The sequence below is a fragment of the Gymnogyps californianus genome, chromosome 5 (assembly GCF_018139145.2).
Source record: "Gymnogyps californianus isolate 813 chromosome 5, ASM1813914v2, whole genome shotgun sequence".
NCBI lineage: Eukaryota > Metazoa > Chordata > Aves > Accipitriformes > Cathartidae > Gymnogyps > Gymnogyps californianus.
Window position 1 is genome coordinate 22,359,102 of NC_059475.1, and position 15,031 is coordinate 22,374,132.

General features: G+C 41.1%; 1 protein-coding gene across 1 annotated transcript in view; it reads left to right on the plus strand.

Annotated features, from left to right (window-relative positions):
* Nucleotides 1-15,031, plus strand: part of LDLRAD3 (low density lipoprotein receptor class A domain containing 3) — a 111,482-nt gene that overhangs the window by 51,856 nt on the left and 44,595 nt on the right. The window contains exons 3-4 of the mRNA XM_050897780.1: nt 4,572-4,697; nt 7,503-7,637. Of these exons, the coding sequence (XP_050753737.1) occupies nt 4,572-4,697; nt 7,503-7,637 (261 nt within the window). The remainder of the gene's footprint in view (nt 1-4,571; nt 4,698-7,502; nt 7,638-15,031) is intronic.

Consider the following 15,031-nt stretch of genomic DNA (forward strand, 5'->3'; position numbering starts at 1 on the left):
CATAGGAACTTTGAGCAATGACCAAACAACACTTGCTTGAAAACCTTGGGAAAAGTGTGCCAGAGGACAAGAAGGAAGTCAAATTGAAAATAAATCAGAAATTCCCCAGTGGAGTTCTTCAGAGTCAGGGGATGTGGCTTGAACTAAGCCGTTACTGGTTTCTCATTTTTCCTGCATTTATGCATAGCATATGAGAAATGCATTTTGTGTCTGGAATTGGAGCATGGAAAACTGAGTTCTGTTTGGGATGAGACTTGCCTCTAGTAAGCGGCTAGCTGTGTGACTAGTGAATCACTATGGTGTTTGAAATGCTTTTTTATCTTTTCGGGGTGTCTAATGTAAACGTAAGTTTGAATTGGGATTGGTTTGTGTATATATCATGCCTGTTGCAAATATGGAGAATTGCATTTGGGTTTTGTTTGTTGTTTTTTCCTTCCCTCGAGGTTAAAAAAAAAAATCAGTGGATTATGTAAAATGGAAACAGAGGTAATTTGAAGATGTTTAGTTTCTTGTTTGTTTTTGGTCTGTGGTTAGTAGTATGTGCTCTTTCGATAAACAGTTATTCTAAAACAGAATTTTCTTGTTCTCTGGCTGCTGTTTTTAGAGGAGATAGGAAAAGGTCTGGGGAGAAAATGTTGAACTAAACATTATATAGCTATCTAAGTAATACTTCCATTAAATCATTGTCCTGAATGGTTTCTCCCTCTTTTTGATGGGGTATCAGGATACTTCAGACAGAAGAAAGAGTGCATTTTCCAGAAACTCGACTTTTTTCCTGATCAGTCCAGCACCTTTTTCCTCCAGATGTGGTCAAACATTAAATATTGCTTATGGCTTTACAGCGGTAGCTCAAGGTAATGTACCAGATGTGCTTTGGGCCTTCTTGCCTTAGGGGCCAGGACAGCTGAGGTTGCTGTGACGTTCGTCTGTCAACCTGAAACGGAGCTCCTGCAGCATTTGCCACCGCTTGTAGCTCTGGTCAGGAAAGTGCAGGCACATGACTTCTGCTCTTCAGAGGGTCAGAGGCTCAGGTTTTGATGATTCTCAGTCTGAAGTCTGTCTGGAAGAGTAAGGCTGTAAGAGATGGTCCACATTAGAAATTTTAGAAGTAAATAATTTTGAAGCCTTAATTCAGCAGGATTTTCAGAGATGGCAAAAGGCATCTCTGAATATGATTTGCCAGAAATTTGATAGCCTCTGAATTCAGACCCCAAATGACTGAAGTAAACCTGCTTGATGAAATGGGATCCGGTAAATGTTAACAGGGGCAAAACTACAGTTGCTTCCCCCTTTTCTTATTTCTTCTCCCTCTCCTCTTCTTGGAACTGTTCTGGCTCAAAATACATTTCTAAAAAAGGAAGCTGTCCAGAGGCAGTCATTTGGTCTGGGGAACGTAAATGCACTGCATGGTTTCGAAAAGATGTTAGCTTTTAGAAAAAGCAAAACAACAAAAACATAACATGTGAAGCATTGGGCACCTCTTCACGTATGTGTGTTGTTACCACACGCTCCCAGCAGCAGCTTGGCTGGCTGGTTAGTGTGCTGAATATTGGTCAAATGCTAATACAGAGTGCTTGCTTTGGTGACGGTCTAGGAATATGTTGCTGAGGTGTTTGTTTTGCTGCTTTTGTTTAAAGACTGGGGGTATGGTACTGCCTCAAACCTTGTGGTTACTGAATTATTTAGCTGAGATCAGTCTGCCTCAAAACTCTAACACAGAAGTTGCTCTTTGAAGTTGTGTGAAGAATTGCAGGGTCTCGGATGTATTGGCTGAGGATTTTCCATTGCCGGTGGTGTTAAGCATGGTAGCTACTTCAGGGTAATTTATCACCTGTTTTTCTACAAAGTAATGGTTCATTTTTTTCCCCAAGTGGACCTTGGATACTCTTCAGAAAAAGTGGTAGTGGAATATGTGAAATTCAGTGATACATACTATTTTACATTTCATAATTCTAAGTGAAAACTACTGGTATAATAAAGAAAAACATGTAAGAGAGGAACTGCAGGAATTTGCTTTTGGAGGACACTAAATCAAGCACGAATTACTGTAGCTGTGGTTTAAAACAGTTTATATGCACTCTGCTGAGTGATGGAAGAAGGCTTTGCTACAACTGCACTTAGTTTTTAACCCTGGAAGAGAGGATTCCTTCCAAATTAATGCTGAAGCTGTTTGTCCCTATTGGATATACTTTTTTTGGTCTGTACTCTGGTTGTCCCTTACCTTGTCCTGGCCTTATAAAACTGCGCAGGTTGGTGTATTGATGTGCCATATGGCTACATAAAAAGACTGTCTGTCACTGTGATCTCCAGATCTGTCACATCTCAAAACCGGGGAGTTGTAAATGCATTTTGTAGATTTGGTGTCGGAGTAGGAAACATTTACTCAAAAGCCCCGCAAGTTATGGAGCTGACTTCTTTTCTGGTGGTCTCCCATCAATGGTCTGTGCATGGTATTACTGCATGTTAGCATTGCGCCTGTCCTGGTTTCGGCTAGGACAGAGTTAATTTTCTTCCTAGTAGCTGGTATAGTGCTGTGTTTTGGATTTAGTAGGAAAATAATGTTGATAACACACTGATGTTTTTAGTTGTTGCTAAGTAGTGTTTATACTAAGTCAAGGATTTTTCAGCTTCTCATGCCCAGCCAGCAAGAAGGCTGGAGGGGCACAAGAAGCTGGGAGGGGACACCGCCAGGACAGCTGACCCAAACTGGCCAAAGAGCTATTCCATACCATATGACATCATGCCCAGTATATAAACTGGGGGAGCTGGCTGGGAGGGGGATCGCAGCTCGGGAACTAACTGGGCATTGGTCAACGAGTGGTGAGCGATTGCATTGTGCACCACTTGCTTTGTATAGTTTAATTCTTCTAGTATTGCTATTGTCACATTATTATTATCATTATCATTGTTTTTCATTCCTTTCTGTCCTATTAAACTGTCTTTATCTCAACTCACGAATTTTTTTTTCCTGATTCTCTCCCCCATCCCAGGGGTGGGGGGGCAGTGAGCGAGCAGCTGCATGGTGCTTAGCTGCTGGCTGGGGTTAAACCACGACAGCGCCATACGTACCTTCCTGCAGTTACCAGCATGCCTTTCCCGCAGTGACTGGCTTTGCTTTAGAGTGGACTTTCTGAAGAGTTCAGCGTCCTGTGATGTGGTCCATCGTGTCATGTGCTAATTTGAAAAAGCAAAAGGGAGAAAAAAAAAAATCTAACCACATGTCTTGTTAAACTGTTTTTTACTTTGGGTGTTACTTTGTTCTAGGCTGGTGATACCGCAAGACTTAACTGGTGCTTGCCTTGAGCATTGTGGTGGAAGAATCTGCATCACTCTAGCTGAGGGCAGTGTTCTCTTCTTGCCGTGAAGAGCTGCTATGCAGTGAAGTGAAAAATGTGAAGTACTTGAGATCATAATGAGATTCTGTAATCATTTGTTAAACACGTTTTGATGCTATTGTTAGTATTTAGTGTTATATGAGTAGCTGTGCTGGTACTATGAAATAGATGTAGTTTCTGTCCTGAAGAACTGTGTAATGGATGATGGAGAGAAGTACATCAAGAGATGCAATTCATATAACTCATGTTCCTTTTGCACCCAATTTTATATAAATCGTGCTGAATAAAGGCAGTGTTAAATATAGTGTTAATTATACATTTTCTTTTTTTCAGTTTGATTTTTGCAGCCTGAAAAATACTTTAATGCAGGTCTCTTGTTGTTTCTTATTCTTACGAAGACACTAACTCGCTTGATATCTCTGTATTCCTCCTTTCCTTCTCCAGATATTTCCTTACTCTTTGTACACCTGTCTTTGCCCAAGTTTGCCTCCAGATCCCAAATTCTCTGAACTTGCTGTCATGTTCATTATCTCTGTCCACCTTGGGATCTTCACTGTTTGGCTTCTCTGAGCAAGCAAGAGAAGCTTGGTGGTGTAAAAAATCTAGACTTTTGCTGCTATGTGGTGTTTGTGGACTCAGCATGACATATAGGTACAGGCTGGGGGGGGCTACAACTAGTCCAGCTAGACCTTTTGCCTCTGAGGGTTGTTGTCTGCTGCCTGAGGACCTGCTTAGATGTCTGTCTCCTGGACTTACGCCTGGGGCAGTGACATTTACAACAGACTTCCATGCAAAGAGGAGATAGTTGCTCTTGTTTTCTGTGAAATATGACCCTCTATTTTAATGTTTTTTCCTCCAGTGCTTCTAAGTTGGTCAAATTCACATGGGTCTTTAAGGGACAGTTAGGGGTACCTGCTTGCCGAATTTACAAACTTGTACTCCGAAGTGTTGAGCAATTTAAATTTCTTTTGAGAGGTCATTTGACTTGTTTTAAGTTTGAATGTTTCAATCATTCTGGAAATTGTACAAATTGGAAAAAATTCAGCCCAAGCAAGTGAGATCTCACAAAAAACTTAAAGCAGGTGAAAGCAGGCCATAGGGAGCTTGGAAGGCACCCAACATCGGTGCCACCAGCACTGCCTAGAGTACCCTAACCTGTACTGCTACAAAAGTATCTCTAATCTTTGTAAATTGTTTCCCTCATCTTTGCCCTATTCTATCTATATCTTCTCCCAGCGAAAGCTAAATCCAAATGTGGTGCCACATTCTTCCCCTGCGCTAGCGGGATCCACTGCATCATTGGCCGCTTCCGGTGCAACGGCTTCGAGGACTGTCCCGACGGCAGCGATGAGGAAAACTGCAGTAAGTGCAAGCCTGCTTGCGAGTGAGGGTGCTTCTTTTTCTTTCAACTAATTAATACTACTTAGAAAGGAAGCACTCGTTAGGCTTTAGTTTCTGAGTCAAATACTCTCCCGGTCACTTACGACCCAGATGATCTTTGTGCTTTTCACTTTGTAAATGACAGTCTCTCTTTTTTTTTTATTAAGGTCCAGCTCAGTCTTGTTTTGTATATAATGGCTGTATGATACTTCAAGCCCCTTTGTAACTTTGAAATGAGATATAAGCTGCATGTTTGCTTTGAACAGGTTCTCTGTACTCAAGTGTAACTCAAATTGGGCACATATTAAATACAACAAAATTGTTTAATTTTTATTTGCCTGTTTCTTGTCACTGAAGAATATGACTTATCTGTTCAACAGCACATTTAGGTTTCTCTGTTTATACATGTTCTCAAGCAACAAAAAAGCAAATAAAGGGTTATTTAGTGAAACAGGTTCTTGGAAGGAGAAGGAGGTTCTCGCTCAGACATGCCTGCCAATGCACTAGCTTGAGCTACTGTTCAGCAGCTTGCAGGGAAGTCACAGCAGAGAGATCATCTGTAGTACTACTTGACTTGGTTAAAACCCCTGCGTGTGGCTGCATAGATCCATTCGTATCTGTAAGTCTAGCAGGGATATATCATAGTAGTAAGGAAAGATTACGTTCAATCCAGCAGCTCTGTTGCTATTATCAGGAGCTGGTAAAAGCATAGGTCTTTAGGCGGAAGCTTGCAGCAAATACTTGCTCATTCTCTTGTTGGAGCACCCTGAGTTTTTCCTTTTAATGACATTGAAAGGTCAGGAGGAGGACAACAGACACCAGCTTTCAAAGATAACAAAAGGGGCCATCTTTACAGTGATCTATCACTGTCTGCTTCTTGGGGGACTTGCCTTTCTTGTTTGTGTGCTTTCCCCCACAGCAGAAACATCTCTTAAGGTGCCACCTGTTGTTAGCTTAGAGAGTCTGGTTTGGGCCCTGGGAGAGGCCAGGGCCTCCCTGTGGCAGGGAGATAGCACCTCTGTGGAACAAGTGAAGCTAGAGAAAGAAGATTGAAGGCTAAGGAAAGGACTTTGGGTTATGCTTAAACAAACGGACTAGAAACAAGTTTTGACAAAAGTGCTTTGAAATATCCTTGAGGTGGTGGACTGACAAGTGGCAGGTCTCAACTGAAAATGCACCAGCTCAGGGAGTCCGTTATGAATGACATAATTTCCCATGAGCTCGTAGTGTGTAGCTCCAGTGGGACCTTGCAGCTTATGATAACATGCTGCTGATCTCCCCGTTTCTTTATGCCATTTAAGCACACACTTAGTATTTTCTAGCATATCCAAGTGTCTAATTGCTGGTTTGCTTATGTAGAGGAACAACACTGTAGGCCCTAAAGTGACCTGGAAAATCAACATGCTATGCAAGTGTGCAGCAGTTTCAGACCAAAGGAGATTTAGCATGTTCATGATAAATGTGCTTTTGGGGAGCTGGAGTAATTGGGAGTGTTTGTTAAATATACTGCAGGTTATATGCACAGCAGACTTTAAAGTTTTATGGGTTTTTTTAAAGACTCTTTACAGGCAGCTCTTTAAAGAATAAAAAATAGGAAGCTAGTTAGTATTTGGGAACTGTAATCCCCTTTGTTATTGTGGCAGAGAAGCACTTTGAAGCAGACAAGGCATCTAAACAGCTTTTTTAAGCTTTTCAATTGGAAAGTTGCATTCCGTTTCAGTCACCTCATTACCAAAAACTGGCAGGAGTTCGGAGAAGAGTGCCAAAAATGATTAGGGGACAGAGAGATTGATTTATGAGGAGATATTAAAAACTGCTAAATTACGCATATCTCAGCTAAGCCATGACTATGTTGGAAGATAAGGCTATATATGCTGTATGTGAACAGTGCAAACGCTGTTCAAGGAGGGATTATATAGTTAAGTGTGCTGGGCTATAGCTAAGAGTAGAGGGATGAAATTAGAAGAGAGAAAACTAAGACGAATATCAAGGAAAACTCCTTGACAGTGAGATGCATTGAAGCTGTGATGTAATCTGCTAGGAGAAGTGTTGAAAACTGCACTGCTTGAAGCTTTAAATGAAACTAGACATAGCATCTGACAGTGTATTTACTGCTGGGTTTGGCGTGGGTGAGAATACCGCTCTACCTAAATGAGTCTACTTAAATACTGTTCTGTTTTTGCTCTGTGTGCAACACTGGGCCTTATGTGAAAGGGTTTTCTAGGTGCTACTGTAATGTGCATGTTAGCCTTAAAAAGGAGTTGAAATTCAAACACTGAGACATTGAGAAATGTCAACATTGCCATTGTATCAATTCAAAATAGTGAGGAGAATGGGGAAGGTGGAAAAAGACAGAAGCCTGGCAGTTCTCAGCCAGGGTTGTTGGCTCATAATATGAAACTTGAGCTAAACCGAGTTTGTTGTAATGGGAAGCAACAGGCAGTGTTTATGGTAGGCAGTGCTACCCTCCATATGTCTTCAGCATGAGCAAATGCTGAGCACTGAACAGTGATCGTGATAGAGGCTTTCATGAAAGTGAACAGAAGGCTTATCACAACTGTGGGTGGACTAAATCTCTGCTAGCTGTAATGAATCTTGCATAAATTAGAAAATTCAGCACACTCTGTTTAGAGAGACAAGGTTGGTTTGATTGCCAAGTTACTCCCACATATTCAGCGAATTGACCAACTGTTGAGTTGTGACCTGTTGTCGTTGATTGCTTAACGGCTATTTCACTGCCTGGGTAAGAGAGTTTCTAATGAAAGATCTCACTTTCTCTTTTCGCAGCAGCAAATCCCTTGCTTTGCTCTACTGCCCGATTCCACTGTAAAAATGGTCTTTGCATTGACAAAAGCTTTGTGTGCGACAGTCAAAATAACTGTCAAGACAACAGTGATGAAGAAAGCTGCGAAAGCCCTCAAGGTAGGCACAGGGTTTTTATTCTATTCTGCAATATTATACCAACTCCAATTAACGCGGAAGAGGCTCCATAGAAAATATGATCCTGTTGGCTTGCTCTGTGTTGGCTAGAGCTGTGGTTTCCTAATTCTGCAAATGAGTAGAGTGTGTGTGTGTGCATGCATATGTTTCATTCTCAGTGCTCAGAAGACTGGTATCTTTTCCAGATTAGTAAAAATGCACTTTTGCAGGAAGTGCTTACAATCTGCGATCCAATGCTCACTGAAGTTGCTGGGAATCCATTTAGTGACTTCTATGAGAGATGGAGTGGACCCAGAGGGATCAATAATAAAACTTCAGTTTGAAGTAGTTCAGCGACCTGTCTATTTACCAGATGAGTAAATCTGTTTAGACTTAAAGCTTTAGATCCTCACTGCTCAGTTACTTTCTGAAAGGCATGTTTCACTGCAGGACAAGTCTACAGTGAAAGAATTTATTCCTACCCTTCCTTGTTTCTGTATTTAGAGAAAAGGATGAGGGCAGGGAAGAAAATATTTGTTTGAAAATTGTTGTCTATTGAGTCTTGTGAGAATCTCAAAACACAATCTCTGACTTTTTTTTCTTTTTAATTTATGCTACATCTAGTGCTCTTCAGTTTTGTTTTTTGTAACTTAATACCATAGTATTTTATAAAATGTGAAGTGTATGAATGACTTGAGCTTAACAAATGATGAGTATTGGGCATCGGCTGCTAAACATCTTAATGTCTGAGTTACTACTGAGAGATAAGAGTAGGCAAAAAATGGGAGATGGTGGATATTTGCAGGGGAGATGTGATGTGCTTGGGCCTATAGAAAGCAGGACACATGAAGAGACATAAAGCAGGGTATGAAGGAAGAAGAAATTAGGGAAATTGAAGGAGAATGACTTTAATATCTAGCTGCACTGATGATTTAGTCCTTTGTGGAAGAGAAAATAATTCTGAGCTTAACATGGTGATAAATATTCTTGACAGCTCACAGAGGAAGAGAGAAAACACGCAACAGCAATGCCAACAAAACAGGGTTTATAGCAGTGGTATGTGACAATCTCTTTGCGCCATTCCTCTGCCTAACCTATGAGCTCTTTCCTTTGGCTCCATATGTAAGGGCTGAAGGGGTCATCCTAGTAACTCGCCTGCTAGCTGGTCTACATCGCAGCCTGGGAACACAGCTCTGCTCAGATCAGAGCCTCAGAGAGGGGGTCTGGCCTGCCCCTACCCTCTGTCTGGCAGGGGAGGAAAGGGCTGGTGAGGGACTAGCATGTGTGTATTGCTGCTGCAGCAATGCTGGTGCCCCTGTGCCGAGGGCTGAATTGTTTTTTGCTAGAGGCCTAAGGCAGCCTAATAAGATTAATGTAGGTGGTAAGGTTTCTTGTTGGGTTTTTTGTTTGTTTGTTTGGGTTTTTTTGGCTTCTGAAGCTTAAAGCAGCAGTGTTCTTTTCCAAGGTTGGGATGACTGCTTCCTCTGCAGATTAGTTGGCTGGATTGCCTCCAGGTTGTTTGTTGTCATGACAATCTGCTTTTGGAAAGTGACTGTCAGGCTCAGAAGAAGAAAAGAGCTGTATTTCATGAAGCCGTTACTGCTGTCTTTATCTTTGGTCCTTCTGGAAAAATCAGATTAGTAAGAGGGTTAAGCAAAGTAATTCTGTCTGATTCTATGCGTGAAAGAGCCCCAAACATGGAAGAAGGAACTCTCTCTCATTAGAACCAAAGCAGCGATGGTTTGTGGTCTTTTTTGTTAAAAAAGAGAATCCAAGTACAGAGTTGGGAATGAGGAGTTGCCAAAGTGAAATGCTGGTTGTGGGGAGTGTGTGTGATTGCCTTTGCCTTTTGGCAGCTCAGAGCCTCCCTGAATTGCGATTTTGCCGTCTGTAAGTGGACAATGCTCAATGCTTGTGTACCTGTCTTTCAAAGCAAGGATTAAACAGTATAATGTGCTCAGCTGCCCATCTGAATGTAAATTATGATTCCCTCTGGAGTTTGCAGCTATGGGTATGTCTGTCCTGGTTTCCAAACACACCAACTACTTTGTGTTAATTGAGAATAAGAGGCTACTGTGGACAGTCTTTCATTTCTCACAGTTCTTTCTACAGCAGATCTAATTACTGTAATTACAATGAGTTTCGTGTTAACACAGTACCCAAGAAGCCTGGTCATTAACTAGAACTCAAGTGCTCTGGGTACTTAGGGACTGAGCAAAGCAAATCTGTAGGGTATTATAAAATCAAGATAGAAGGTTTTCTTCCCACTAGCTATGTTATGTTGAATGTGGTAGCTTTAATTCAGTGTAATTGGATGCAGTCTGACACACAAGATTGCCCTTGTGTGCTATTTTTCTATCTAAAAATGTGTTGATTTCAAAATCACTAAGCTTCTGAACCACTGTATGATAGTGTCATTATCACCATTTAACAGATGGGGAAGAGGGGGCATAGATGGGCTAAACGAGATGCTCCCAGAGTGACATTTTGGCTGGTAGGAGTAGAGCTTCATCTGTGCTTGTCTGCTTCAGGGGGATGTTGTGAGACTTAATCAATGTTTGCAAACTGTTTTGAGATACTATGATAACATGTGGAATAGAAGTGTGAATTATTTATTGGTACTTTGCTCTCCTTCTGCTCTTGGGTATACTGACAAGCTTTTTAAATTAACACCTCTTCCTACTCCTCCATGAACTTCAAAGGCCTCCTTTATCCTGCTGTCATTACTGGAAAGCTCCAGTAGCATATCGGTTTGGTTTGTGTCAGATACTCCTCCATGCATAAAGATCCTTTCAGTCAAGAAGGGTCACTCTGCAGGCTAGGAAAACAGGAATGTGACCCCCTACTGAAAAACGTATTTACCCAGCTTTGACATGGAACACTTCAAAATGCACCGTCCTTGATAAATAATAGCTTTGCTAGCATGCTGCAATTTGAGATGAGCCTGAAGCTGTGGGTTTATAAAGGTTAATTTTAGTCATAAGTAGGGGCAGATTCATTTGAGGGGAGGGAGACAGAGGCCCCAGGATTTAGTTGTGAAAATGGGAGGAAGGTCAATTTTTTGAGAACAAGTTCCTACCCTCCTTTCTCCTTACCACTTGTAACTGAGTGTTGCACATCTTACAAAGGTTTGTATGTCATGGGGAAGGTGTCAGTCTAAAAACTTGAACCGTGACAATTTAGCAGCAAGTCAAATAATTCTACTCTGACTCCCAACAGTAATTGTTTGTAGCTCTTGTAGCTACCATGGTAAACTTCAGAGCTGTTCCTTTAATCCCACCCCAGCTATACTTTGGTCATCTCCGCTTTCCAGCATTGAAGTAGTACAACAGACATTTCCCTTAGTCTGGAATGTGGTGCATTCATCAAAGTATGTGCCTGAGTTTTGGGATTGGATGGAGGACATAATTCTTGGATTATCCACATGAGTTGCATATATGAATTGCTCTTTCTAGGGCATTATTCCAGTTTTAACAACACTTGCAGTGACTGGAAATTTCTGCTCCTGTGTTCTATACTTAATGGATCTTAACCCAGGAAAGTTCCTCTCCCCCGTACACTTTTTTCCTCTTATTACTTTGAGGTCTCTCCCTATGCCTCGAATTAGCTGACAGTGCTAATCATTCACAGCAGCTACTCTAGGTGTACTCCTCGGGCCTGCCTGTCACTGGGGGGATTTCCTGCTTTGCGACAGGCATCCACTCAACTGGAAGGGAATTCCTCCTTAATATTTTTCAACAACCATGTAAATTTGTTCAGCTCTAGGACTGTATTTAATTTATTCTCTTAATTGCTTTTTATCTAAATGTGTCTTCACAGTGCTTCTTCCTTTAGTTTCTCCTCCATTTTGTACTTTTAGTCTAGAAAGCTTTAACATCAACAAAAGCATACTGGATATTTTAATTCAAACTCCTTTTCCTTTCATGGCCCTTCTTTTCTTTCCTTCTAAGTTTACTAAATACCTCTATTAGCTTTAACCCGTTGCCTAGGAAAGGGAGTTTTATTGCTGTGAGTCTGTATTCAGTCTGACTGGTGCTGTAGAGAGAGGCTCTTGGCTTCAGTAATGTTCCTACAGTTCTAGCTCTGCAGTTGTTAGTAAACAGTACCATTGTGTTCAAGTTATAAACCAAATGTTTTGCAAGCATCCTGAAGTTGATTTCTGCCCTGTGTTTCTACAGTGTATTTGGTAATGTCCGCTGTTGCACATGTGGATACCTTCTTTTTTTATTTTTGCATATTTTATCATTGAATTTGCATTAGGACTTTGATATATCCCAATATTCTAAAATAGATTTAGAAGCATACACAGTTGTCAGAAGTCTCTGTTCTTTCCTCTGTGGCATGTATAAATTGCTTGTATAAAAATTGGCAGCATATTAAAAAATGAAAAATCTGACTCTGTGTCAAACAAGTGGAAAACAATTCAAAAGGTTGACTTAATAAAATTAATTTTTAAGTGATAATATAAATTCTGTAATGATAGTTTCTGTGGATTTAGGTATAGGTGAGACAAAGTTGGAAGGGGACTGGCTGTAATGGTAAATACTATGGCCCATTGCTGGTGTTTGCATGATTGAGTTGCAATGCAAAGTGGGTTTTAGAACTGACAGCCAAGTGGAACAGACATACTCTAAATTTCAATGAAATACCACAAAACCTAATTTATGAAACACAAATAGCTCCCAGAATGTCCCACTCCATATGGAGCTTGTAACCAGCCCTTTGCACGTGGCAAATTGAAATTCTGAAATTCCCAAATGCTGTGGTATCACTTAGACATCTCAAAGCTTTGTAGTCTGATCCTGGCTGCATACATTTCCTTTTATTGAGTCTCTCTTTGACTCATTATTGGCTCAGTCTGTAAACTGAAGCTCAACTTGCAATTATTGTGCATCAGCTTAGTCCAGATTCAGCCTACAGCAGGAGTTTAATACTCAGAGGCAGACTAAATAGAAGCAGAAACTTAAGGAAGGATACAAATAAAATGTCACTGAATGTTTTATTAAATGAAGGCTTTGCCTGAGCTTATTTAGCTCTCTAATATCCCTGTTTTGTAACACTTGCTAGATGGAAACGTTTTTGTCAGCTGTGAATTCCTTCTTTCTTCTGTTCCTCCATTCCCTGATTAAGTCCAGGCTTCCTCTTCTTTACCTTTTTTTCTCCTCGTAAGATTATTTATTTGAGAGGGTTCTTGTCAAGAAAAAAATCAATGCATCTGCATGGAGACTAAAAGGTGAGGTGATCTACAGTAGGCAGATGTTCATATTAGTTGGTACTGATATTTCAGATGACCAGGAAGTTCATCTGTGCACTTATTTCAACAGCATGTGGACTCCACGGTCCCTGCTGCCTCCCAGGGCAGTCTGTCATTCGTAAAATTGATTTATGATCACTTCATTTGAACAGCAGATAATAACACAGGCATTATTGTAGATGGTCCCAGACTCATTCAGAAGCATGGTAACTTCTGACTGGGACTGAGAGAGGAATTCTTACTTTACTGTGCATGGAAGCTTTGCAATTATAGTAGTGTAAAATAGATGTGGGGTTCTTAGGGAGAGGTCCAGGCAGCTGGTACAAGTGGATTTGAGTCACTATGTCTTGCAGCTCCTTCAGCTTGCGAAGATGCCGGGGTTTTGTTGCAGAACAGGCATATGTACCTGAGGAAGAGTCGTCTTGTGGATCAGCGTGTTGCTCCTGCAGGCGCTTTGGCCTAGCGTTTTGGCCTAGCGTTTTGGCAGAATAATAATAGACATGCTGCCGAAATGTTAGGCTGCCACTGTTTGGAGAGCAGCTATTCTATTAATAGCAACTATAACATGGCAATAAACAAGCAATGACTTCAGGTCTTCAAATAGACAACAAACTTACTTAAAAGGGTGTTTGTAGATCTGGGAGGTGTCCAGCCTCTTCACCTGGTCTCCTGTTCAGCCCACTTTTGATGGCTTGAGGCTCAAAGCAGTTGTCAGCAGATGATGACTTGGCTAGTGTAAAAATCAGTTTTATGACCTAGGTCAAATCTTAGACAAGGTACTGTATCACTGGGGGCTCACCTTGTTTGTTAACAGCTTTAGCAGGGGAAAAAAAGGAAGAAAAAGAGAATCTGGCAACAATCACCTTGCCCTGAAAGCAATTCCTTGAATACAGTAAGGACGGGGAACTGACTTGGTGTCTCCAGCTCATATTATGCCTGTTCTGTAGACAGACGTACTTCAGGATGCTGATGGTAGCCTTCCCTCAAGGCACAGTTTACTCCCATGATGGAAGTGCCGTTCTTACGGGAGTGACTTATTGGACTCTTGCTGTAATCCCATGATTTTTTTGTTGTTGTTGTTGCTGGGGCTGAAATTGCTGTTCTCAAGCTAGTTACAAAAACAGTACCTGCAGATAGTAACCATGTATCAGCTACTTTCCTTTCAGCCAGTGACTGATAAGAGGAGCTGAGAATTGAGACTGTAAATGGCATGGGTTTTTTTCTCACTTGTGCAGAAATGAAATATGAGCTCTTAACAATTGTGTCCAGATATTTTTACCTTCACTTTGTGGCATTTATGCCTAATTAACAGTTCCAGAAAAAGGTGATGACATGAATATCCAGTTTCTTTGCCTGTGCTTCAAAACTTCAAAAACAGGTGTTAAAATGTCATGCTAGAGGAAGACAAGTTTAAAATAAAGGACAATCGTTTTCCCCATTGTTCTTGAGGCTAATTAAATTCTCTCTTGAGCTCTCATTAATAAAAATCAATTCCTTTCAAATAAGTTTTTAACAGCATTTAGGTATTTGAAATGTACCATATGTATTGGCATGTCATACCATGTCTTGGCTGCTGAATTGCATTAACTTTTCATAGATGTCAGTGTCATTTAATTGTGCAGAAGGCTCCTGTGGCTGGACCGTAGGTGCCAGCCCCTAGTCTTTTTGCTGTCAGTAGAGGGAATCCAAATAAAAGGCACAGATGTTAATCTTTGACTTGCTTTAAAACCAAATCAATTCCAGGTAGGGTGACCAAGTGTTTTTCTACAGTTATTGTAGAAAAGGATTATAGCATTTGTATTTAAAATGAAACTTTAACTTTTGTTCGTACAATTTCAGTACTGGGACAACCTGTTTTTTGTTGGAAAATGGTAGTTGTCATAGCAAACGTGTGTCAGGGAGGAGCCACAGCAAAGGTTTCCTGGGTTAAGTACTGAAGAGAAGTTCTCACTAGCAGAGTGGGAGTTAGCTCAGCTGTCTCTTCTGTTTCTAGTCCTAACCTTCATTCATCAGACCAGCCTGCCCCAACCTGTAATTCTACTTCCAAGCCCAGCTGGGAGCTGGTCTGCATGGCTCTCCCGCCAGGTCTGTCCTGTCAGCCCTGCAGTTTCAGTCAAATGGCAAACCTTGTTCTTTAGCCTGA